General features: G+C 38.5%; 1 protein-coding gene across 1 annotated transcript in view; it reads left to right on the top strand.

The window, feature by feature from the left end:
• Positions 1–21269, top strand: part of TDRD1 (tudor domain containing 1) — a 37883-nt gene that overhangs the window by 765 nt on the left and 15849 nt on the right. Inside the window, exons 2-14 of the mRNA XM_060125970.1 lie at positions 1698–1756; positions 6155–6299; positions 8947–9052; positions 9548–9611; positions 10780–10884; positions 11109–11291; positions 11804–11947; positions 12505–12673; positions 14430–14516; positions 15291–15458; positions 15578–15685; positions 19792–20034; positions 20393–20530. Of these exons, the coding sequence (XP_059981953.1) occupies positions 1698–1756; positions 6155–6299; positions 8947–9052; positions 9548–9611; positions 10780–10884; positions 11109–11291; positions 11804–11947; positions 12505–12673; positions 14430–14516; positions 15291–15458; positions 15578–15685; positions 19792–20034; positions 20393–20530 (1719 nt within the window). The remainder of the gene's footprint in view (positions 1–1697; positions 1757–6154; positions 6300–8946; positions 9053–9547; positions 9612–10779; positions 10885–11108; positions 11292–11803; positions 11948–12504; positions 12674–14429; positions 14517–15290; positions 15459–15577; positions 15686–19791; positions 20035–20392; positions 20531–21269) is intronic.

Genomic DNA, 21269 nt, shown 5'->3' on the forward strand with positions numbered 1-21269 from the left:
AAGGAGACTGGGGCCTGGTGGAATTAGCCTCTGTGAATGTGTATGAGATGTGATCTTTTAATATTATGGTGATGTAGTTCTCAGAGTATGGCCCTTGGGCCTCTGGAGTCACAACTATTTTCCTAATAATATTAAGACATTACTTGCTCTTTTTCACTGTGCTGACTTCATGCTGGTGGTGCAAAAGCAAAGGTGAGTGGACTCTGGCACCTTGTTAACTTGCCTTTAGCAGAGGTACCCGCTTGGGCTAGTGGTCATTGTTTTTCATTTTCATGCCCTTGCAGTTAAGACAAAACAACCCAGAAGGGTCAGTTTTACTTAAGAATGCCCTTGATAAAGCAGTACAAATTTATTAATAAGTCTTGAGCCTTGTGTACAGGTATTTTTAGTGTTTTGTTTAACAAAATGGGAATTGCTCCTAACTTTTGCTGCTTACTGAAGTATGAAAAGCATGTGTGTGATTGAGTTGTGAGCTGAATGGAAACTTTTCTTGGAACGTCATTTTTAATTGAAAAGAATGAGACACTGTGGTCATTCGGGCTTAGATATCTGGCAGTCATTTTCTCAAAAATGGACAAAGTGAGCCTGTCACGTCAAAGAAAAGAGCTGACAGTATTTTGTTGCTAATGATAAAGTGCAAGCTTTCAAGCAAAAATGAGAATTTCAGGAAATGTGTATCTGCCACTCTGAGCTTGACAGCTTCCCAATACTTAAAAGACTTTTCTGGTGAGATGCATGGTGATATTAACACATAAGGTTTTTCGGTACTGTCTTATGAAATGTGTCAACATTTGGAAGATCTGCATAACTCAGGAGTTTCTCAATCTTTTCCTGAAGACCAATGCATGATGCTCTGTAGTCCTGCATGGGTAAAAATCCATTTAAAGTGCAAGATAAATCAATGGATTCTAATATAACAGTATGAAAAGTTTATTGATAACGGTTTTAGATTCCACATTGCAGCTAACCCTTAAACTACCTCTTGAGTTTTGGGGTGAATTAAAGGAGAATATCCACAGTTACCTGAGAAGGCCATAAAATACTACTCCTATTTGCAACCATGTATGTGTGTGAGGCCAGATTTACTTCACAGTTAAAGCAACATATCATAACAAATTGGATTCAAAAGCAGATATGAGAATCCAACTATCATTGGTTAAGCCAAACATTAAAGAGATGTGCAAAAATGTAAAACAGTGCCACTCTTCACACATTTTTTTTTTTGCTTTGGAAAATAGTTTTTAAAAAACCATGTCAACATGTAATGCAGTTATTATTTTTAAGTAAATATATTTAAATGTTTAGTTTTAATTTCAACTACTAGTATTTGAAATTTCTAATACTTAGTTTTAATTTCTAATAATGCTAAATATTGATAGTTACAAGCTATGTAAACAAAAGCTCTTTGAGGTCCTCAGTAATTTCTAAGGGTATAGAGTCTGGAGTTCAAAAAGCTTGGTAACTTGTTGCCTTCGTGAATGGAGAAAAGTTCACAGTGAGGTATATAGTAGTCAAGGAAATTTCAAACAAATCCTTTTTTTTCATTAGGAAAAGTAGGATGTTACTTATTTATAGTGTAGCTTTAAGGTTATTATGGTATAGCTTTATTATCTGAATGTTACCTAATTATGTTGCTGTACATTTTCAGGAATAAAGTAATATTTGACTTTTATTAGGCATTATGTTTTACATCCCAGGTAACTCTGTGTCACCATTAAATGTTGGAAATAATTCACCACCCAAAGAAGTAAATAGTGTAAGTTATTTATTTTTTTTTCTATTTTGTGTTTTTGGATAAAAAATTCTAAACATGTTTTTATATCGTGTTAATGAAGAATTACTCTATTTGCGGGTATTGTTCAAGGTCAGACTGTCTTATCTCTAGCCTAGTATCTTTTTAAAAATAAAATTCAACTTTTTCTATTTGGGTAATTATAGATTGACCTACAGTTGGAAGAAATAATAGAGATTCTTTGTAGCTTTTACCCAGTTGTTTCCTGTGGTAATAAGCTGAAGAGCTATAGTGTAATATTACAGTCAGGCTATTGACATAATACAGGCAAGATACAGAACATTTCCATCACTCGAAGGATCTCTTCTGCACCTTTTTATGGTCACATCCACTTCCCTCCTGCCCCTACCCCCTTCTTAAGCCCTGGCAACCATTAACCTAATCCATATTTCCAAAATGTTGTCATTTCAAGGATGTTATTATAAATGAAATCATAGAGTATGTACCTTTTGGGATTGGATCTTTTTCATTCAGCGTAATTCTCTGGAGATTCACCTAGATTGCTGTATGTATCAATAGTTCAGTGCTTTTTATTGCTGAGTAGTATTCTGTGGCTTATTTAAACATTCTCACATTGAAATACATCTGGATTGTTCCCAGTTTCTGGCTGTTGTAACTAAAACTGTTGTAAACATTCATGTGTAAGGTTTTATGTGAACATGAGTTTTTAATTTTTGTTTTTGCTCTAGGATAAATGCCCAGGAGTGCATTTTCTGGTCATATAGTAGTTGCATATTTAGTTTTTTAAGAAGCTGCCAAAGTGTTTTCCAGAGTGGCTATACCGTTTTACATTCCCATTGAGAATGTATGAGTGATCCAGATTCTCTGCACCCAGCATCCTCACCAGCATTTGGTGGTGTTACTATTTTTAGTTTCCCTATTGTCACATTTGTGTAGTGATAGCTCATTGTGGTTTTGTTTGACTAATGGCTAATGATAAACATCTTTTCATGTGCTTATTTGCCATCTGTGTATCCTTTTTGGTGAAATGTTCTCCATGTCTTTGTCCATTTTCTAATTTGGATTGTTTATTTTTTTACTGCCAAGTTTTGAAAGTTCTTTATATATTACAGATTCTAGTGCTTTGTCAAATATGTGATTTACAAATATTTTCTCCCAGTTTCCGGCTTGTCTTTTTATTCTCTTAACAAGATGTTTAGCAGAGCAAAAGTTTTTAGCTAGGTCCTGGTCAGTTTTTCCTTTTATGGATTATACTTTTGGTGTCAAGTCTAAACTTTTTCTGCTATAGATGCAGAAAGTTTTGGGGTTTTTTTTCCCCCCAAAGTTTGTAGTTTTATATTTAAATTTGTGGTCCATTTTGAGTTAATTATAAGTTGTGAGACTTAGGTTGAGGTTAATTTTTTTTTGGCTAGGGATGTCCAATTGCTGCAGCACCATTTGTTGAAAATGTTATCTTTCCTCCACTGAATTGCTTTTGCACTTTTGTCAGAAATTAGCTGGGCTAATTTGTGTGGGTCTATTCTGGATTCTCTTTTCTTTTCCACTGATCTATGGGTCTTTCCCTCCACCAATACCACACAGTACTGGAGCTATGATGGTCAGTCTTGAAGTTGGGTACAGTGATTCCTCCCACTTTCTGTTTCTTTTTTCAAAATCATTTAATCTAGTTTCTTTCCTTTCCAGTATACATTTTAGAACAATCTTGTTTGTATCTACAAAAAATCTTGCTGGAATTTTGATAGGAATTGTATTAAGCCTGTATATCAATTTGAAAATTGTTGACATCTTTGCTGTGGTGAATCTTCCAATTAACACAATCTGTCTCCCAATTTATTTAGATATTCTTTTATTTCTTTCACTTTGTGGTTTGCAGCTTACCAGCGGTGCACGTTTTGTTAGATTTACACCTAAGTATTGTTTTTTGAGTGATTGTAAATGCTGTTATATATTTTATTTCATGTGTCCTCATGTTCATTGCTAATATATAAAAATATGGTTGATTTCACATGTTTATCTTGTATCCTGTGACCTTCCAGGAGTCACTTATTCTAGGAATTTTTTTGTAGACTGCTTGCAATTTTCTACATAGACAATTATATCATCTGCCAATAAAAGACAGTTTTATTTCTTCCTTTTTAAAATAAATGGTTTTAATTTCCCTTTCTTGCTTTATTGCACTGACTAGAACTTCTAGCATTATGTTAAGAGTGGTGACAGTGGACATATTTGTTTCCAAACCTAGGGGGAAAGCACTGAGTCTTTTCACTGTTGAGTATAATGTTAGCTATAGAATTTTTGCAGACGATCTTTATCAAGTTGATGAAGTTTTCTCTATTCCTACTTTTCTGAGAGTTTATATCATGAATAGGTATTGAAATTTTTAAGATGCTTTTTCTTCATCCATTGATATTGTTGTGATTTTTTTCCCTCCTTTAGCCTGTTAGTTTGGTGGATTGCATTGATATATATTTTTTTAATTTAACCAGTCTTGCATCCCTGGAATAAGCCCCAGTTGGTCATGGTGTATAATTATTTTTTATATGTTGCTGAATTATATCTGATATTGTTTCGATGAGGATTTTTTACATCCATTTTCATGAGAGAGGTTGGTCTGTGATTTTCTCTTTTTTATTGTCTTTGTATAGTTTGGGTATCAAGGTAATATTAGTTTTCTAGAATAGAGATTGTATAGAGTTGGTGTTAAATAATTCTTCTTTAAACATTTGGTAGTATTCTCCGGTGGTAAAAACCATATGGGCTTGCGGATTTATTTTTTGGGGAGTTTTAAAATTATGATTCAGTTTCCTTAATATTTATAAGGCTATTCAAATTATCTATTTCATATTGTGATAATTTGTGATTTTTCAGGAATTGGTCCATTTTGCTTACATTGTGAAGTCTACATAGAGTTGTTCGAAGTATTCCATTATCATTTTTATATCTTCATGGTCTGTAGTAATATATCCCTTATTTCATTCCTGATATCGGTAATTTCTGCCTCTGATTTCTTCATTGTTAGTCTTGCTAGAGATTTATCAATTTTGTTCATCTTTTCAAAGGACCAGGTCTTGTTTCACTGATTTTTTTCCTCCAAGTTTTTATTTTTAATTACATTGATTTCTGCTTTTATCTTTATCGTTTCCTTCCTCTGCTTGCTTTGGGCATGTTTTGTTCTTATTGTTTAGGTTCTTGAGATGAGAACTTACATTATTAATTTGAGACTTTACCTCTTTTCTAGTATGTGACTTTAGAGCTATAAATTTCTGTCTTGGTGATACTTTGTGTCCCACAAATTTGATATGTTGTATTTTTATTTTCTTTTAGTTCAGTGTATTTTTAAAACATTTCCCTGAGACATCCTCTTTGACTCATGCATTATTTAGAAGTGTATTGTCTAGTTTCCAAATGTTTGGAGATTATCTGTTCTCATTCTGTTACTGATTTCTAGTGTAAGTCCATTGTGGTTGAATAACACCGTCTGTATGATTTAAATTCTTTTAAATTGGTTGAAGTTTGTTCTATGGCCCAGGATGTTCTTGGCTGGACAAGGGTGGGAGTTCAGCTTCCCAGCATCCTTACTGCTCCCGCCCCCCCCCCATATCCTCTCTACTTAACACGAGGTGGAGGGAGGATTGGAGGTGGAAGGGTTTGGAGACACTCTACTCATTACTGTTGAATGGTGGTGGAAAATCCTGACTGTCCACTAGGTTTCCTCTTAACACCACCCCAATGGTGCTGGTAGTTGGGGGGCATGGGGGACACTCTTTACTGCCAGGCAGAAGTCCATGCTCCCCATGCAGTCTCCACAGGGAGACCCCACGAGGATGAAGTGCTGGCTCCCTACTCTGTTGGCCTTCTCTGATACCACCCAAGTGGGAGAGAGGGGCACCTCACTGTAGCCTGGTGAAGGTGGAGGTCTAGGCTCCCCAGTCTACCTTTGCTGGTGGGATGGGGCCACAGTTTTTTCTGCGGCAACTGTCTGGAGTAGAGCAGTTACTGATAAAGTTTTTCTGTCTGGCTGGACCATCCCTTTCCTGGTCTTTTGGCTAGAGAGAGCAAGCGAGCAGGCTTTTTGTTGGGGCTTTTATCGTCTGTGCCTTTGGGTGTTTCTGACTTCTCCAGCACTGCATCTGAGATATATGAGGCAGAATAAAAACTCTGGGGACTCACTGCCATGTCCTTCTCTGGGTGCCAAGTTCCTAGCCTGTCTGCTGCCTTCCTTCAGTGTCACTGTATGTTTATTTTATATATAAGTCCAAGGTTTTTAGTTGTACTTAATGGTAGGAGTAAGGGAAAGTACATCTATCTTGTCTTCTCGGCAGAGGAAATCCCAAGTCTAATATTTAACAAACAAAACATTATTACCAAGTTTTAATACTGCTATTGCTCTTTTCTTACTAGAAGACTAGCAATAATGTGTCTCCTGCAAAATCAAAAAAAGTACACAAGTTGGTTGAGAGTTCCTTGTCCATAAATGATCCAGCACTCTTCAGCTCATTAGGACCTCCTCTTCGGTCGACAACTTGCCATTGCTGCGGTCTGTTTGGTAAGCATATTGCTCTCAGATGCCTGTTGGATTATTCCTTTACACATTTGAAAAATATTTTTATTATGTAAAACATTACATATAAACAGAAGAGTATATATAAATCATATACCCATTTCCCAGCTTCAACAGCTGCCAACATCCTACCATTCTTGTTCATCCAGGCCTTTTTTTTTTTTTTTTTTTTTTGCAGTACGCGGGCCTCTCACTGTTGTGGCCTCTCCCGTTGCGGAGCACAGGCTCCGGATGCGCAGGCTCAGCAGCCATGGCTCACGGGCCTAGCTGCTCCGCAGCATGTGGGATCTTCCTGGACCAGGGCACGAGCCCGTGTCCCCTGCATCAGCAGGCGGACTCTCAACCACTGAGCCACCAGGGAAGCCCCATGCTTCTTTATTTGATTATTTTTTATACTTTTTTTGAGATAAAACATACTTGCACTGAAAGGCACAAACTCATAGCCCAATCAAGATGAAGAATACTTCCATCTTCTCAGAAAGTTCCCTCATGTCCCTTCCCAGTCACTATACCCCCCAGAGGCAACCACTGTTGTTGTTTCACCATAAATTAATTTTAACCAGTTACAGAATTTCTTGTAAATGGAATCATACAGTATAGACTCTGTGGGAAGCTTTTCCTGTTCAGAAAATATTTCTGAGTTTAATCCATGTTTTTGCCTGTACATTAATTTTTTTGTTCGTTGCTGAGTAGCATTTCATTACATGATATCACAGTGTGTATATCTGTTCTGTTGAACATTTCGCTTGTGTCCAGCTTTTGGCTATTATGAATAGAGCTCTCTACACGTTTTTGCATAAGTCTTTGTGTGGACGTATGTTCTCGTTTCTTTTGGGTACAAACCTAGGGGTAGGATTGCTGAGTCAAAAGGTAAGTGTATGCTTAACTTTATAAGAAAAAGCCAAACCGTTTTCCAAAGTAGTTGTCCCATTTTGTATTCCCACTGGGAGTGAGTTCTGGTTGCTCCACATCTTTGTCAACATTTGGTGTTTTCAGTCCTTTTAATTTTAGCCTTTCTCATGGATGTGTAGTGGTATCTCCCTGTGGTTTTTTTGTTTTGTTTTGTTTTGTTTTTTGCGGTACGCGGGCCTCTCACTGTTGTGGCCTCTCCCGTTGCGGAGCACAGGCTCTGGACGCGCAGGCTCAGCGGCCATGGCTCATGGGCCCAGCCGCTCCACGGCATGTGGGATCTTCCCAGACCGGGGCACGAACCCGCGTCCCCTGCATCAGCAGGCGGACTCTCAACCACTGCACCACCAGGGAAGCCCCTCCCTGTGGTCTTAATTTGCATGTCCCTCATGATCAATGATCTTGAGCAGTTTTCCTGTGCTCACTGGCTATTTGGATATTTCGCTTCTTTTTTCCAATTTCTTTTAGAGTGGAGGCATTTGAGGCCAGCCTGATTTCGTTGTTTCTTTATGTGTTTTTTGCTTTGTTTTCCAGATAACTTGTTTTCCTCTGCCTGGAAACTGATAGGTTTTTTTTTAAACTTCATTTCAAAAACTTACTGGGTTTTTCTAGGTGTGATTCTCCTTGTTGGTTTTTGTCTTGTTATTTTTAAATGGCACGAGGTGAACCTCATCAGACTGTGTTTGCACATGTCTGTTTTCACCACTGCGGATTTTCTGTTCCCTTTGATTGTTCCTTTTATATCGTGTGTTCTGGGTTCTGCTTTAGGAAAGTCAGTTGTGTTTCCAGTCTGTCTGATAACAGCCAGGGTTCTTGGCCTTCCCCAATCAATAGAAATTGATCAGAGGACAGGCAAGAAATTCAGGCAAGGCTTTATTGGGGCAGTAGGGGGAGTGAGAATAAACAGCAGGTTCTCTTGCTTGCTCACTCCCTGAGTAGGGGGTGAGCTTGTTGCTTATATGGGGTGAGGGTAGGAGTGTGTCCAGGGGTCAGGCCGGCGGGGTGACTTTAGGCGGTTTGCCCACCTAAGATGATATGGTGCGCAGGGGGCATGCGCAGTACCCTGCTTTTCCTCCCGACCTCCTGGTTTTGCTCCTGGCTCGTCAAAAGTGGCAGTTGGGTTTTTCTGGTCTCTTGGTATGTTTTGTCCAGAATTTGCCCCAACTGCACATGCATGCAGTTATCTTTAGTCCCATATGGTTTCTTTGTATTTTGTGGCTCGAGGAGAGGTGTGTCCGGGTGCAAGCACTGCGGCAAAGGGTCGCAGGTCCCAGCCTGTCTCGTGTCCTCCTTCTCTTTTTCATCTTGGCCCCCTTTCTCTGCAGTTCAACGGAGCTTTATAAATTCAGTTTGTTTGTTTGTTTGTTTATTTTTGCGGTACGCAGGCCTCTCCCTGTTGTGGCCTCTCCCGTTGCGGAGCACAGGCTCCGGATGTGCAGGCTCAGCGGCCATGGCTCATGGGCCCAGCCTCTCCGTGGCATGTGGGATCCTCCCGGACCAGGGCACGAACCCGTGTCCTCTGCATTGGCAGGCGGACTCTCAACCACTGCACCACCAGGGAAGCCCTATAAATTCAGTTTTAACACCTAATCATAAACAGCATAATCCTCTTCACATATTCTCCTTGATATGATTAATAGAATGACGTCTTTGAAACGGTCTCGTTCCTGCCAACAAATATTTGCAATAAAACATTGGTGGTGTCATGGGCTGTGTTCTGTAGGGCCGCTGAGGTGCTCACAGTGCAAGCAGACGTACTACTGCTCTGTCGCATGCCAGAGAAGGGACTGGGCAGCCCACAGCATCGTGTGCAAACCTGTTCAGCAGAAGTAAGTGTGATTTTTTTTTTTTTTACATTCATTAGAGAATATTTTAAAATACGGGTTTTTTTTTTTTTTTGGTAGTATAAGGATCAAATCAGGTAAGCAGGCCATAACTATGTAAAAGTTGCTGCTTTTTACTTTTTTATTTAAGTATAACATAAAGTATACAAATCTGAAGTGAACAGCTCTACAATTTTTGATCCCCAAAACTCTGTTTTAAGTAATGTAGGTATTTTCTCCATTTTGCAGATAGGGAAACTGAGGCTTGGAGATTGTGGCTATCTCCCTTTCATTAGGTGGCTTTTGGAAGAAGCACACCTGTGCACAGGGCAGACCCTTGCATAGCCAGCATGGGGTTGTTTTACTTTGTTACTACTGTGATTCTTTCTGGAAGAAGCTGTTTTGTTCTTTCTGGATTTTGTTGAGAATTTAACATTATTGTGGCCCTTACTTTTAATTGGTTCTGTGCTGTAAGTATTATAATTGGTTGCTTTATTTCAGTTTCCACAAACTTGAAGATAATAAATCACCTTTTGAAACAAAGAACATGGAAGTGAAAAAAGAGGTATGATATACTTACTTTCTCTTTGCCTTTAGAGTGAATTTTTAATGACTCCCTTTATTTTGAAGTAAGAGGACCTAAGCTAAATAAAATATTTATGACTTATTTCTCCATTTCACCAGTGTTTGTTTATTCCTGTTGAATAAATCTGTACACCCTAGTGATAGATTTGGTGAGCGTTGGGGGTCTATGAGAACTGTTTATGCCCAGCTTTTTCCAAAAAGGACTTGAGATGGCCGTGTCTCGCTGTAGGTGGACTACTGAGAAAGTTGTCTCTTTGTAGTCCCTGCGTGCACATGCTCTCTAGCTTTGTGTACTGGATTCTAATAGGGCCCTGTTATCTAAGGAGCACTTTTTCCTGTTAATACCTTTCTTCCATGTAGCTAACTGTATAGGGTAAATCATTTGCAATCTGGAAAGTATCAGTGATGTCCAACTCATATTTTATAGGTAAATTTTAGCTTTCTCTAGCTGGTCCTAGCTTCTACTTTAAAAAAAAAAAAATCCATTCCTATAAAAATGTTAACAAGTGAAAACTTAAAACACGACCCTCCCCGCCCCCTTTTTTAAAAAATAAACTCAACATTGCCATCACCATCATGGCCTGATTCTCGGGTGATCCCAGTGCTATGCACACTGCCTATGGACGGTACGTTTTAGTGACTCTAGAAGACGTATGTTATTTCTCTACACCCTCATTCAAACCTGGGAGTCAGGCTGTTTTGACCTCGGTTCTAGCAAATAGTGGCCATGGTATCATTTATTTTATTTTATGTTATTTTTAATTATTTATTTTTTATTTATTTATTTTTGACTGCATTGGCTTTTCGTTGCTACACGTGGGCTTTCTCTAGTTGCGGCGATTGTGGGCTACTCTTGGTTGCGGTGCACGGGCTTCTCATTGCAGTGGCTTCTCGTTGCAGAGCATGGGCTGTAGATGCACAGGCTCAGTAGTTGTGGCTCACAGGCTCTAGAGCGCAGTCTCAGTAGTTGTGGCCCACGGGCTTAGTTGCTCTGCAGCAGGTGGGATCTTCCCAGACCAGGGATCAAACCTGTGTCCCCTGCATTGGCAGGTGGATTCTTAACCACTGTGCAACCAGGGAAGTCCGGCCATGGTATCATTTAAATATGTGCTTGTAAGTAACTCACTTAATGTGTTTTTTCAAACCAGAGTGACTGTCCTGTTGGAGTTACTAAAGAAATAGCCATTTGTGCTGATAAAATAATGTTTTCTGATTTGAGAAGCCTACAACTCAGGAAAAGCATGGAAATAAAGGTATTTGTTGTTTAATTTCCATAGACAGAGATCCAAAGAACTGTAGATTTTTATTTCCTTGTTTCCTGTGTTTGAGTTTATAAGACAGCTCCAAAATACAACTGAAATTGATAAAGATTGCAAAAACTTGTCTACAGTACTTTCTGTATCTTGTTATAAAGCTTTACAAAATTAACATTTGCTTTGTTCTCAGTGAGTTATTGCAACTTTTTTGTCTTTGAAAGGGTATAGTTACTGAATTCAAACACCCAGGTGACTTTTATGTGCAGTTACATTCTTCAGAAGTTTTAGAATACATGAACCAACTGTCTGCGAGCTTAAAGGAAACATATGCAAATAAGGCACATGAAGAAGATTATATTCCTGTAAAGGGGGAAGTTTGTGTTGCCAAGTACACTGTCGATCAGGTAACCCCTAATGAAATATTTAACAAGACATTTTAATTTACTTTGGTCCTATCAGCTTGACACCAGAGCTTTTAATGATGCATTAGATGGCTTGAGGTGAGACTCTGGTCACACTGCTGTTTCTCTTCCTCAGTCAGGAGTCCACATCTGTTTGCTTACTTCCTCCCTGCCTGAGGCCACTCCAGCTCTGCATGTAGGCTCCTCAGTTGCTGGGTACAGAGTGATTGCTAGTCCTAGAGCTTGTGTTTATTTGTGTAGCTGAGGCATTAGTGTGTCACAGAGTCCGCTGGGCTAGAATAGCCTGGGAATTGTTGTGTATATTAAAGCATCTAAAATGGACAAATTTGGGGATTTCTGAGCCAGATTCTTAGGAAATTAAGGTAACTTGTTCATAGAGTATCTCAGAACAGAACAGTAACTTTTCCTTTGCATGTTCTGTAGATTGAGAGTTTTTAAACCTAAGATTGTGAAATGCTGTTTAGAAGCAGAATACCGTTATATTTCACTTTCAGACCTGGAACAGAGTAATAATAGAAGATGTTGATGTACTGCAGAAGAAGGCACAAGTCTTATATATTGATTATGGAAATGAAGAAATAATTCCAGTAAACAGAATTCACCAACTAAACAGAAAAATTGACTTGTTTCCTCCTTGTGTAAGTCTCTTTTACTTTTTGAATTCCTAATAGCATCCCAAAGGAGCTGTTTTTAATGTTTTGATGGACATAATATTTGCGTGTTTGTTGCCATGGTTATTATGAGAAAGGACCTATTGGTGTATCTTTTACTATGTAGAGAAACAATCATGGACTTTCTTGGCTCCATTTTATTAGGCATTCCTTAGTTAAGTACTGCTTCAGGTAGGAAACTTAGCATTTTTAGGGACATCTTATCAATCTGCTCTTTAAAAACAATCATTTTTATATTTATTACATTATTTGGAAGCAACTTAAATTTGTGTGTAATTGAAGGATAATAACCATCCTTTGGTTGATTTCTCAAGCTTAAAGTCCCAAAAGGAAAAGCATTGTGGATAGAATATCAAGAGAGACAAATAATTATTCATAAAATTGTTTATCGGATTAGTACTTGAAGATTTTTGATGAATATTCAGCATGAAATACCTTGTCTTTAAAAAAAATCTTTGCATAATTAATTAGAAAAAAGTCACTTTCAAATACTAATTTTTAGTAACTTGTGTAAAATCTTTCAGGCCATAAAATGCTTTGTAGCCAATGTTATCCCAGCAGAGGGGAATTGGAGCAATGATTGTATCAAAACTATTAAATCACTGTTAATGCAGCAGTACTGCTCTCTAAAGATTGTGGACATCTTAAAAGAAGTGATTTCCTTTGCTGTGGATGTTATGCTGACAAGTTCAGGTAAGATCTGAATCTTTCTTTTTTTTTTTTTTTTTAAATTTTATTTATTTATTTATGACTGTGTTGGTCTTCGTTTCTGTGCGCAGGCTTTCTCTAGTTGTGGCGAGTGGGGGCCACTCTTCATCGCCGTGTGCGGGCCTCTCACTGTTGCGGCCTCTCTTGTTGCAGAGCACAGGCTCCAGACCCACAGGCTCAGTAATTGTGGCTCGCGGGCCCCGTTGCTCCGCTGCATGTGGGATCCTCCCAGACCAGGGCTCGAACCCGTGTCCCCTGCATTGGCAGGCAGATTCTTAGCCACTGCGCCACCAGGGAAGCCCTGAATATTTCTTTTTAAATGGAGCACTTAATATGTTATTTAGTGCCCACCTGTAACTCAGAGAAGAAATAGAAACATGAAGTGAGACCAAGTAAGCCCCACTCTGGAGTCATTCAGATTGTGACAGGAAATATGGCCTTGGCTCTGCTCTTGCAGTTGGCAGTTTATCAAAGACAAGGCACAAGTTATAGAATTTGGTACATTAAAAGGCTAGATCTAGACTTATTATGGGAAAACTCTAGTATCTTTTTAATACAGCCATTATAATATCCCTGATTTCTACTCATTTACTGGGAAAATTCAGGAATTTTTCTGTGAATTTGTCCATCCTTACCATCAGTGCTTTTTCTTTGAACAACCTTCACAGAACTGCATTTGGTTAGCATTAAGCCCATAAGCACATAGTATTTAAGTTGTGGAAATGGAAGCAGTTTGGAATCCTGTTCTTCCTTTATGGCTTTGTACATATTTAAAAAGTGACTTCTGACAGTGTGCTTATAATTGCCTCTTGGTTTCCAAGGTATTATTACTCTTCTATTGCTTGAGACCCATCATTGGTTGATTACTTGGTAGAAAATTCAGTTAATCCTGTTGTGAAATTGAGTATAAAATCTCTGTGTTTTGTTTCTTTGCTATGTATGTTCCATGTTGTGACTTGAGCTTTTGGATACTGTTTGAGGGAACTTGAAGTTTATATGGCTGCTGGTTGACACTTGATTCAGCCATACTTTATGTCTGAGATGAAGTAGTCTTATGTCTTAAATTTATTTTTTCTTATAAATGGTGGTCATTCTAAGCATGCCAGTGAGGTGGTAACTAAATCTTCCATGTTATTCATAATTTTTAAGTGAAATATTTTTATTAAATTTTTTGTTAAGTGATGATGGGGATTTTGACTCAATTTTTTCTAATAAATGTATTTATTTTTGGCTGCATTGGGTCTTTGTTGCTGCAGGTGGGCTTCCTCTAGTTGCAGCGAGTGGGGGCTACTCTTTGTGGCGGTGCATGGGCTTCTCATTGCGGTGTCTTCTCGTTGCAGAGCACAGGCTCTAGGTGCGCGGGCTTCAGTAGTTGTGGCACACGGGCTCAGTAGTTGTGGCTTGTGGGCTCTAGAGTACATGCTGAGTAGTTGTGGTGCACAGGCTTAGTTGCTCCGCGGCATGTGGGATCTTTCTGGACCAGGGCACGAACCCGTGTCCCCTGCATTGGCAGGCAGATTCTTAACCACTGCACCACCGGGGAAGCCCTTTGACTCAATTTTTAAAGCTGAAAATTAATAAACTATATTTTGCACATAGAAACTGAACTAGTAAAAAATATGCTGGTGTGCGAATAGCTATAATCTTTAAATCATGTGATTCATTTCTTTTGTATTTATTCTTTTCCTCTAATACTTAGTATAATATCTCAATGGAAATATGTTCTCTTAATTACTTTTAGGAAAATTCTTAGACCATGTGCTCATAGAAATGGGATATGGCTTGAAACCCAAGGGACAAAATCCTAAGAAGCCAAGTGCAGATTCAAGTGAGTATACAGATTAATATTGAACGGTGTAGTGATTTTAGTTATTGAAGAAGTTATTGTCTCTTGTCTGTATTCCTAGAGTACTGCCTATATGAAATCCCTGAAACATCAATCTTGGGTGAGACAGCTCTGCTGAACAGTTCTCAGGAGTTTTTTTGGCCATCTGGAGGAGAAAACTCAATACTTACTGGTCTAAAAGTTATCACGGTTGAAATTGTAAATGATGGTGGTGTCCTAGAGAGACTGTAAAGTGAGAGAAGTGAACCTGAGCTTACAGTACCAAGGGAGAAGCTGTGTTGGGAGAGGTGGAAAGAGAACAGGGAAAATGTTGCCAGAATAACAGAAGAGTAAATGTTCTGGGAAGGAGTCATCAGCAATAATAAATGCTGCAAAGGGGTCCGGTGGAAGGAACAAAATCCTCCCAGCAGTATCTGCTTCACTAAGGCACTGTGGAGGTGCCTTCAGGGAGGGTATTCTGTGGGCAGTTATACGCCCACATAGAGAAGAGATTATAAAACGGTGGCAGGATCGCAGAGTGCAGTGGGGGCCCCGGGAAGGGCACCTGACCCAGATTTGGAGGAAAGCCTTTCACAGTGACATCATACTGAGCAGGAACTACTCAAGTTGCTGGGAGATTTGGGAATATGTTCTGGGAAAAAAGACCAGCATGTATGTATTAAGGCCTAGAAGTGTGAAAGAGCACAGTTAGGCCTGAGAAACTGGAAAATTGGATTAATGAAACCAAAAAGGCTTATATTTCTGCTTTTTGATAAGGTGATCTTGAAGATGTCAGGAAAATCACAGCTGAAAACAAAATTGTTATAAACAGAAGTGGCCTAATCCCCAAAGTGTTGACTTTGAACGTAGGTGATGAGTTTTGCGGTGTGGTCGCCCACATTCAGACTCCAGAAGACTTCTTTTGTCAACGACTACAAAGTGGGCGTAAGTAAATCTTGATTTGTGTTATCAATATAACATACATCAAGAGACTCAGCATGCAGATATGCAGATAATGTGTAAACTTGTGTTTCTTTAGTTTAAGATGTGATCTGTATCCACAGATAAGCTCGCTGAACTTCAGGCGTCGCTTACCACGTACTGCAGTCAAGTGTCTCCACGCTCTGATTTTTATCCAACCATTGGTGATATCTGCTGTGCTCAGTTCTCTGGTAAGGAAAAGAGTATTATTGAATTTTTTACTTACAATTAAGTACCAAGAAATGAACCAATCTTCGTTTTGCGTTGATGGCTGCATTTGAAGTTTGAGTAGTGCACCAATTATGTTTTTAAGTATATCCAATTAAACTGAATCCAAGTGTGTAAGGGAGGAGGAGGACCTGTAAATGCTGCGGGGGTGGGGGTGATGGAGGTTTTTATTTTATCAGCCCTTTAGTTCTGGAGACTGATACAGACATTTGTTTATATCAGTGTGGGAATGTGGAACCTCCCAGGGTCATGTCTTGGCCAGTTTTCTTTGGAACAGCAAGAGTGTCTGGAGGCACATAGCTGTTGTGGCCCGGCCTCTGTAGCTGCACAGATGATGACCCTGTGATGACCGGGTTCAGTTCTTTGCTGAAGGGAGGACCAGTGGCCTCACAGGAGGGGAGAGACAGGTAGGCCTCCGGTAAATCTATGGCTTGGTTAGTGGAGTCTGGTTGACTCATACTGCCAGGTATTCTAAAATTGATCAAGACCTAATGGATTCACTCACATGACCAGGACATGTTCCCTTGTCCTAATGAGTTAACTGTCCACTAGAGGGATTAAGCACTTAATAAATAAATAATGACAAGCATACAACATGAGTTACCTAGAAAGGGATGAATAAAGGTGACATTTCAGGAGTTGAAAGCTTCTGATAAGGAAAAGTAGGAATGGTGAATAAGCATGCATAGTTCAGTAAAGCTTGATGTTACATGAAAATAGAATCTATAAATGACCATCTAAATTGAGGAGGAAAAATTTTTGTGTATATCTACATTGGAAAAGCATTTCAGATTGAGTCTCTCCTATTTTTAGAGGATGACCAGTGGTACCGTGCCTCTGTTTTGGCTTATGCTTCTGAGGAATCTGTACTGGTCGGATATGTAGACTATGGAAACTTTGAAATCCTTAGTTTGACAAGACTTTGCCCCATAACTCCGAAGTTGTTGGAATTGCCAATGCAAGCTATTAAGTGTGTGCTGGCAGGTATGTAATTTTTATAGTTCCTGTATTCTTAAAATATTGAAACCTAAAGTTAAGAGCATTAGAATTGAAATTAAACTAGTGAGTAGATCAGGGAATGTGTTTAGCTATAACTTACCTCAGTACAAAAACAATCCTTAATGGAACATTTAGGAAATACAGATGACTATTTTGCTATCGGTAATAAAATGAAGTTGAATGTACCTGTGTTTATGAAGTTGAGTATTCTTTTTTGTTATTTATAGATCCTGCATTATCAATACATATCACAGAAGCCTGTCAATTGCATGAATTAGGGGGAAACTGCTTTTGAAAGCAAGAACATTAACGATCATATGCTTAGAAATCACTGTATATGTAACATGTCCCGCTTGGAGCAGGAGCTTCTTTCCAGTGTAAAAGACTAGCTTCTACAACTTTTCATTCACATGCACCAGAATTTAACTAGTATCCAGTTATCAGAAGGATATTTCCAAGTTTCTGCTACTAGCAGTGTTCTTTTAACTACATTTTTTAGCCTATCCAAGATCATATCCTTAGGAAGAGGTACAAACTACTGTGTATAAAATAAGTAAGCTATAGGGATGTATAGTACAGCACAGGGAATATAACCAATATTTTATAATAACTTTAAGTGGAGCATAATCTGTAATCTACAAAAATACTGAATCACTGCATTGTACACCTGAAACTAATACAGTATTGTAAATCAAATATACTTCAATTAAAAATTAATGATCTTTTTTAAAAAACTAATTTTTAAAAACAGATAATTTCCTTGGGATAGGTTGCAAAACGCACTTACATTTGCAAAAATACCGCCTTAGGTGGAATGGAGGTGTCAGTGGGTATGCTTTTCATGTTTGTGATACACATTATGATTGTTCCCTAGAAAAGGTAGAACTAGTTTACACACCTACCAGAAACGTAGTAGGGAGTCAGTTCCTTGACACATTGGTGTACCAAATATTGGGTGGGCCAAAAGGTTCGTTTCGTTTTTTCCGTAAGATGGCTCTAGTAGCACTTAGTTTTCTTTAACTTCACTCGAAACAATTTTGTTAGATTGTATGTGACAGCTGTCATATCAGCGTGCATTTAAAAAAAGACTTACCAAAATTGGTGAATTTTTGTGTAGCCATTTTAATATTGAAGGTGGAAGAAAAACAACTTTTTTGGCATATTATGCTTTATTCTTTCAAGAAAGGTAAAAATGCAACTGAAATGCACAAAAAGATTTGTGGAGAAGGTGCTGTGACTGATTAAATGTGTCAAAAGTGGTTAGTGAAGTTTCGTGCTGGAGATTTCTCTCTGGACGATGCTCCACGGTTGGGTAGACCAGTTGAAGTTGATAGCGGTCAAATCAAAAAACAATAATTGAGGACAATCAACGTTATACCACGCGGGAGAGAGCTGACATACTCAAAATACCCAAATTGAGTGCTGAAAATCATTTGCACCAGCTTGGTTATGTGAATCGCTTTGATGTTTGGGTTCCACATAAGTTAAGCGAAAAAAACCTTGACCATATTTCCGCATTCGATTCTTTACTGAAACGTAATGAAAACGTTCCGTTTTTAAAACAAATTGTGACGGGTGATGAAAAGTGGTTACTGTACAATAATGTGGAACGGAAGAGATCATGGGGCAAGCGAAATGAACCACCACTAACCACACCAAAGGCCAGTCTTCATCCAAAGAAGGTGATGTTGTGTACGTGGTGGGATTGGAAGGGAGTCCTGTATCAGGAGCTCCTTCTGGAAAACCAAAGGATTAATTCCAACAAGTACTGCTGCCAGTTAGACCAACTGAAAGCAGCACTCAACGAACAGCATCCAGAATTACTCAACGGAAAACGCATAATCTTCCATCAGGATAACGCAAGACCACATGTTTCTTTGATGACCAGTTAAAAACTGTTACAGCTTACCTGGGAAGTTCTGATTCATCTGCTGTATTCACCAGATATTGCACCTTCAGATTTCCATTTATTTCGGTATTTACAAAATTCTCTTAATGGAAAAAATGTCAGTTCCCTGGAAGACTGTAAAAGGTACCTGGAACAGTTCTTTGCTCAAAAAGATAAAAAGTTTTGGGAAGATGGAATTATGAAGTTGTCTGAAAAATGACAGAAGGTGTGGAACAAAAGGGTGAATATGTTGTTCAATAAAGGTCTTAAGTGAAAATGAAAAATGTCTTTTATTTTAAAAACTGAAGGTACTTTTGTCCTGCCCAATAGATATTTCTGGATTGTTTCATCTTGGCCAATTTTGATAAGCTAAAAACTAAATCATTTTAATTTGCTTCATTACCAGTGAGACTGGATGTTTTTTCATAAGTTACTTGGCTCTTAATTTTATGAAATGACTTGGTATAACTTTGGGGTTGTTGATTTGTAAGTGCCCTTTCAGTAAATGCTACAGATGTTTCAGACGTCAGTATTAGTGACCGGTGTTTCTTCCTGGATTGTTTTATACTTTTGTTTGTGATTTTGTTAACAACCTTATTGACATATAATTTATATACCATAAAAGTCACTGTTTTAGGGAATTCTCTGGCAGTCCAGTGGTTAAGACTCCGCTCTTTCACTGCCAAGGACGTGGGTTTGATCCCTGGTCGGGGAACTAAGATCCTGCAAGCCGCACAGCCAAAAAAAAAAAAAAACAAACAGTGTTTTAGGTATACAATTCAGTGATTTTTAGTAATTTACCGAGTTGTACAGCCATCACCATAATCCACTTTTGGAATATTTCCATCACCCCACTGAGATCTCTTGTGCCCATTTATATATAGTTAATCCTAGCTTCCTAGGCAACCATTAATCTACTTTCGGTCTTCTAGATTTGCCTCTTTGGACATTTCGTATCAATGGATTTATGATGGTTTGTTTACATAGAAATATAGAAGCGTTTTACAGACGTTTTCTTTATAATTTTGCCTTCATTTTCATGTTTAGAAAATCCTTCTCAGATGGGACTTTCTGGTTCCAGTGTTTGTCATAGAGTCCTTAAGTTTGTGGAAATTAGGAGCTAAATTTGTAAAGGCTTGCAATAAGAAATATTTTAACATTCTTTTAAAAATTCTTTGTTAGGAGTAAAGCCATCATTAGGAATTTGGACTCCAGAAGCTATTTATCTGATGAGAAAAATTGTACAGAATAAAATGATCACAGTGAAAGTGGTGGACAAGTTGGAAAACAGTTCCCTGGTGGAACTTACGGATAGGTCTGTGATGCCCCACATCAGTGTCACCAGAGTGCTCATCGATGCAGGCTTTGCCGTGGGGGACAAGGGGGTAGTGACAGTTAAGCCCAGTGTCATGAAAGAAGCCAGTGGTAAGTAAATTGTCCACCAGATAATGTCCGTGCTGGAATTCAGGTGGCTTTGTGAATGTATGGGTTCTCATACTTTAAACAAGAATTGATGTTGAGTACCTTTTGTCCTTTTAAATCAAGCATTCATCTAAAGAGTGTGTTTGGGTCACTGGCAGCTGAAGGTCGATCAGAAATGTGAATTTGGAATTCAGTGAGGTAGTAATGGTTAATTCTCATACTAATTAACTTTCCTGCAAAGTCACTAAGAAAGTTATTGGACATTCAGTTCTTCAAAAGCAGACTCTTTATCTTTAGCAGCCCTGCTTCCAACTCCCCGCTCTGGCCATTTGTTTTGCAAATCGTCCGTTTATTTTCACAGTTCCCTCGGGTGTAGAAGCAGAAATCAGTCAGTTGGAGTGGACGTGGGTTGAACTTGCTGTTGATCAGACAGTAGATGTTGTGGTCTGTGTGATGTATAGTCCTGGAGAATTTTACTGCCATGTGCTTAAAGAGGATGGTAAGTTGACTCTTACTTATTTCTTTTTACAGTACACTGGCATAGATAATAGGTCAAGATAAGTTTGTTATTGGGTGGTGAAACTGTTCTCTTTCCAGTAAAGGCCAAGTGGGTATTTGTACTTTCAAGAAAGATTTGGTTTTACTTCGTTGCCTTTCATTCCATTGTAAGACATTATTTTCTGTTTTCAATAGTCTCTGTTTAAACCAGCTTAGAGTTCACAGAATGTCTCCTAAATTCATTTTTGAAAAATTTTAATTGTTGATCTCATTGACGTATGACATACATACAGATAAGTGCACAAATACGAGTGCAGCATAACAAATTCTCACAAAGTCAAAACCTTGTATAACCAACCTCTGGTTACCAGTAACCCGGAAGTTTCCTTCATGTCTGCTGACAATCACTGCCACTTCTTTCTTTCAGAAGTAAATATGATCGTGCCTTCTAATAATAGCATAGATTAGTTTTTCCCATTTATGAACTTTATATAAATGGAATCATACGATATGTACTATTCTGTGCCTTGTTGCTTTTTTTTTTCACATTTGTGAGTTTGGACCATCGTTTTCACGTGTGACTGTAGCTCGTTTTTTGTTGCTGCATAGTGATCCGTTGTGTGAATGTACTGCAGTTTACTGTTCCTTTCTACTCTTGGACATTTGGGTTATTTCTAGTTCTGAGCTATAAAATGTTGGTAAGAATATTCTCATACAGATTTAGCGCACATGCATTTCCA

The sequence above is a fragment of the Lagenorhynchus albirostris genome, chromosome 16, assembly GCF_949774975.1.
Source record: "Lagenorhynchus albirostris chromosome 16, mLagAlb1.1, whole genome shotgun sequence".
Taxonomy (NCBI): Eukaryota; Metazoa; Chordata; class Mammalia; order Artiodactyla; family Delphinidae; genus Lagenorhynchus; species Lagenorhynchus albirostris.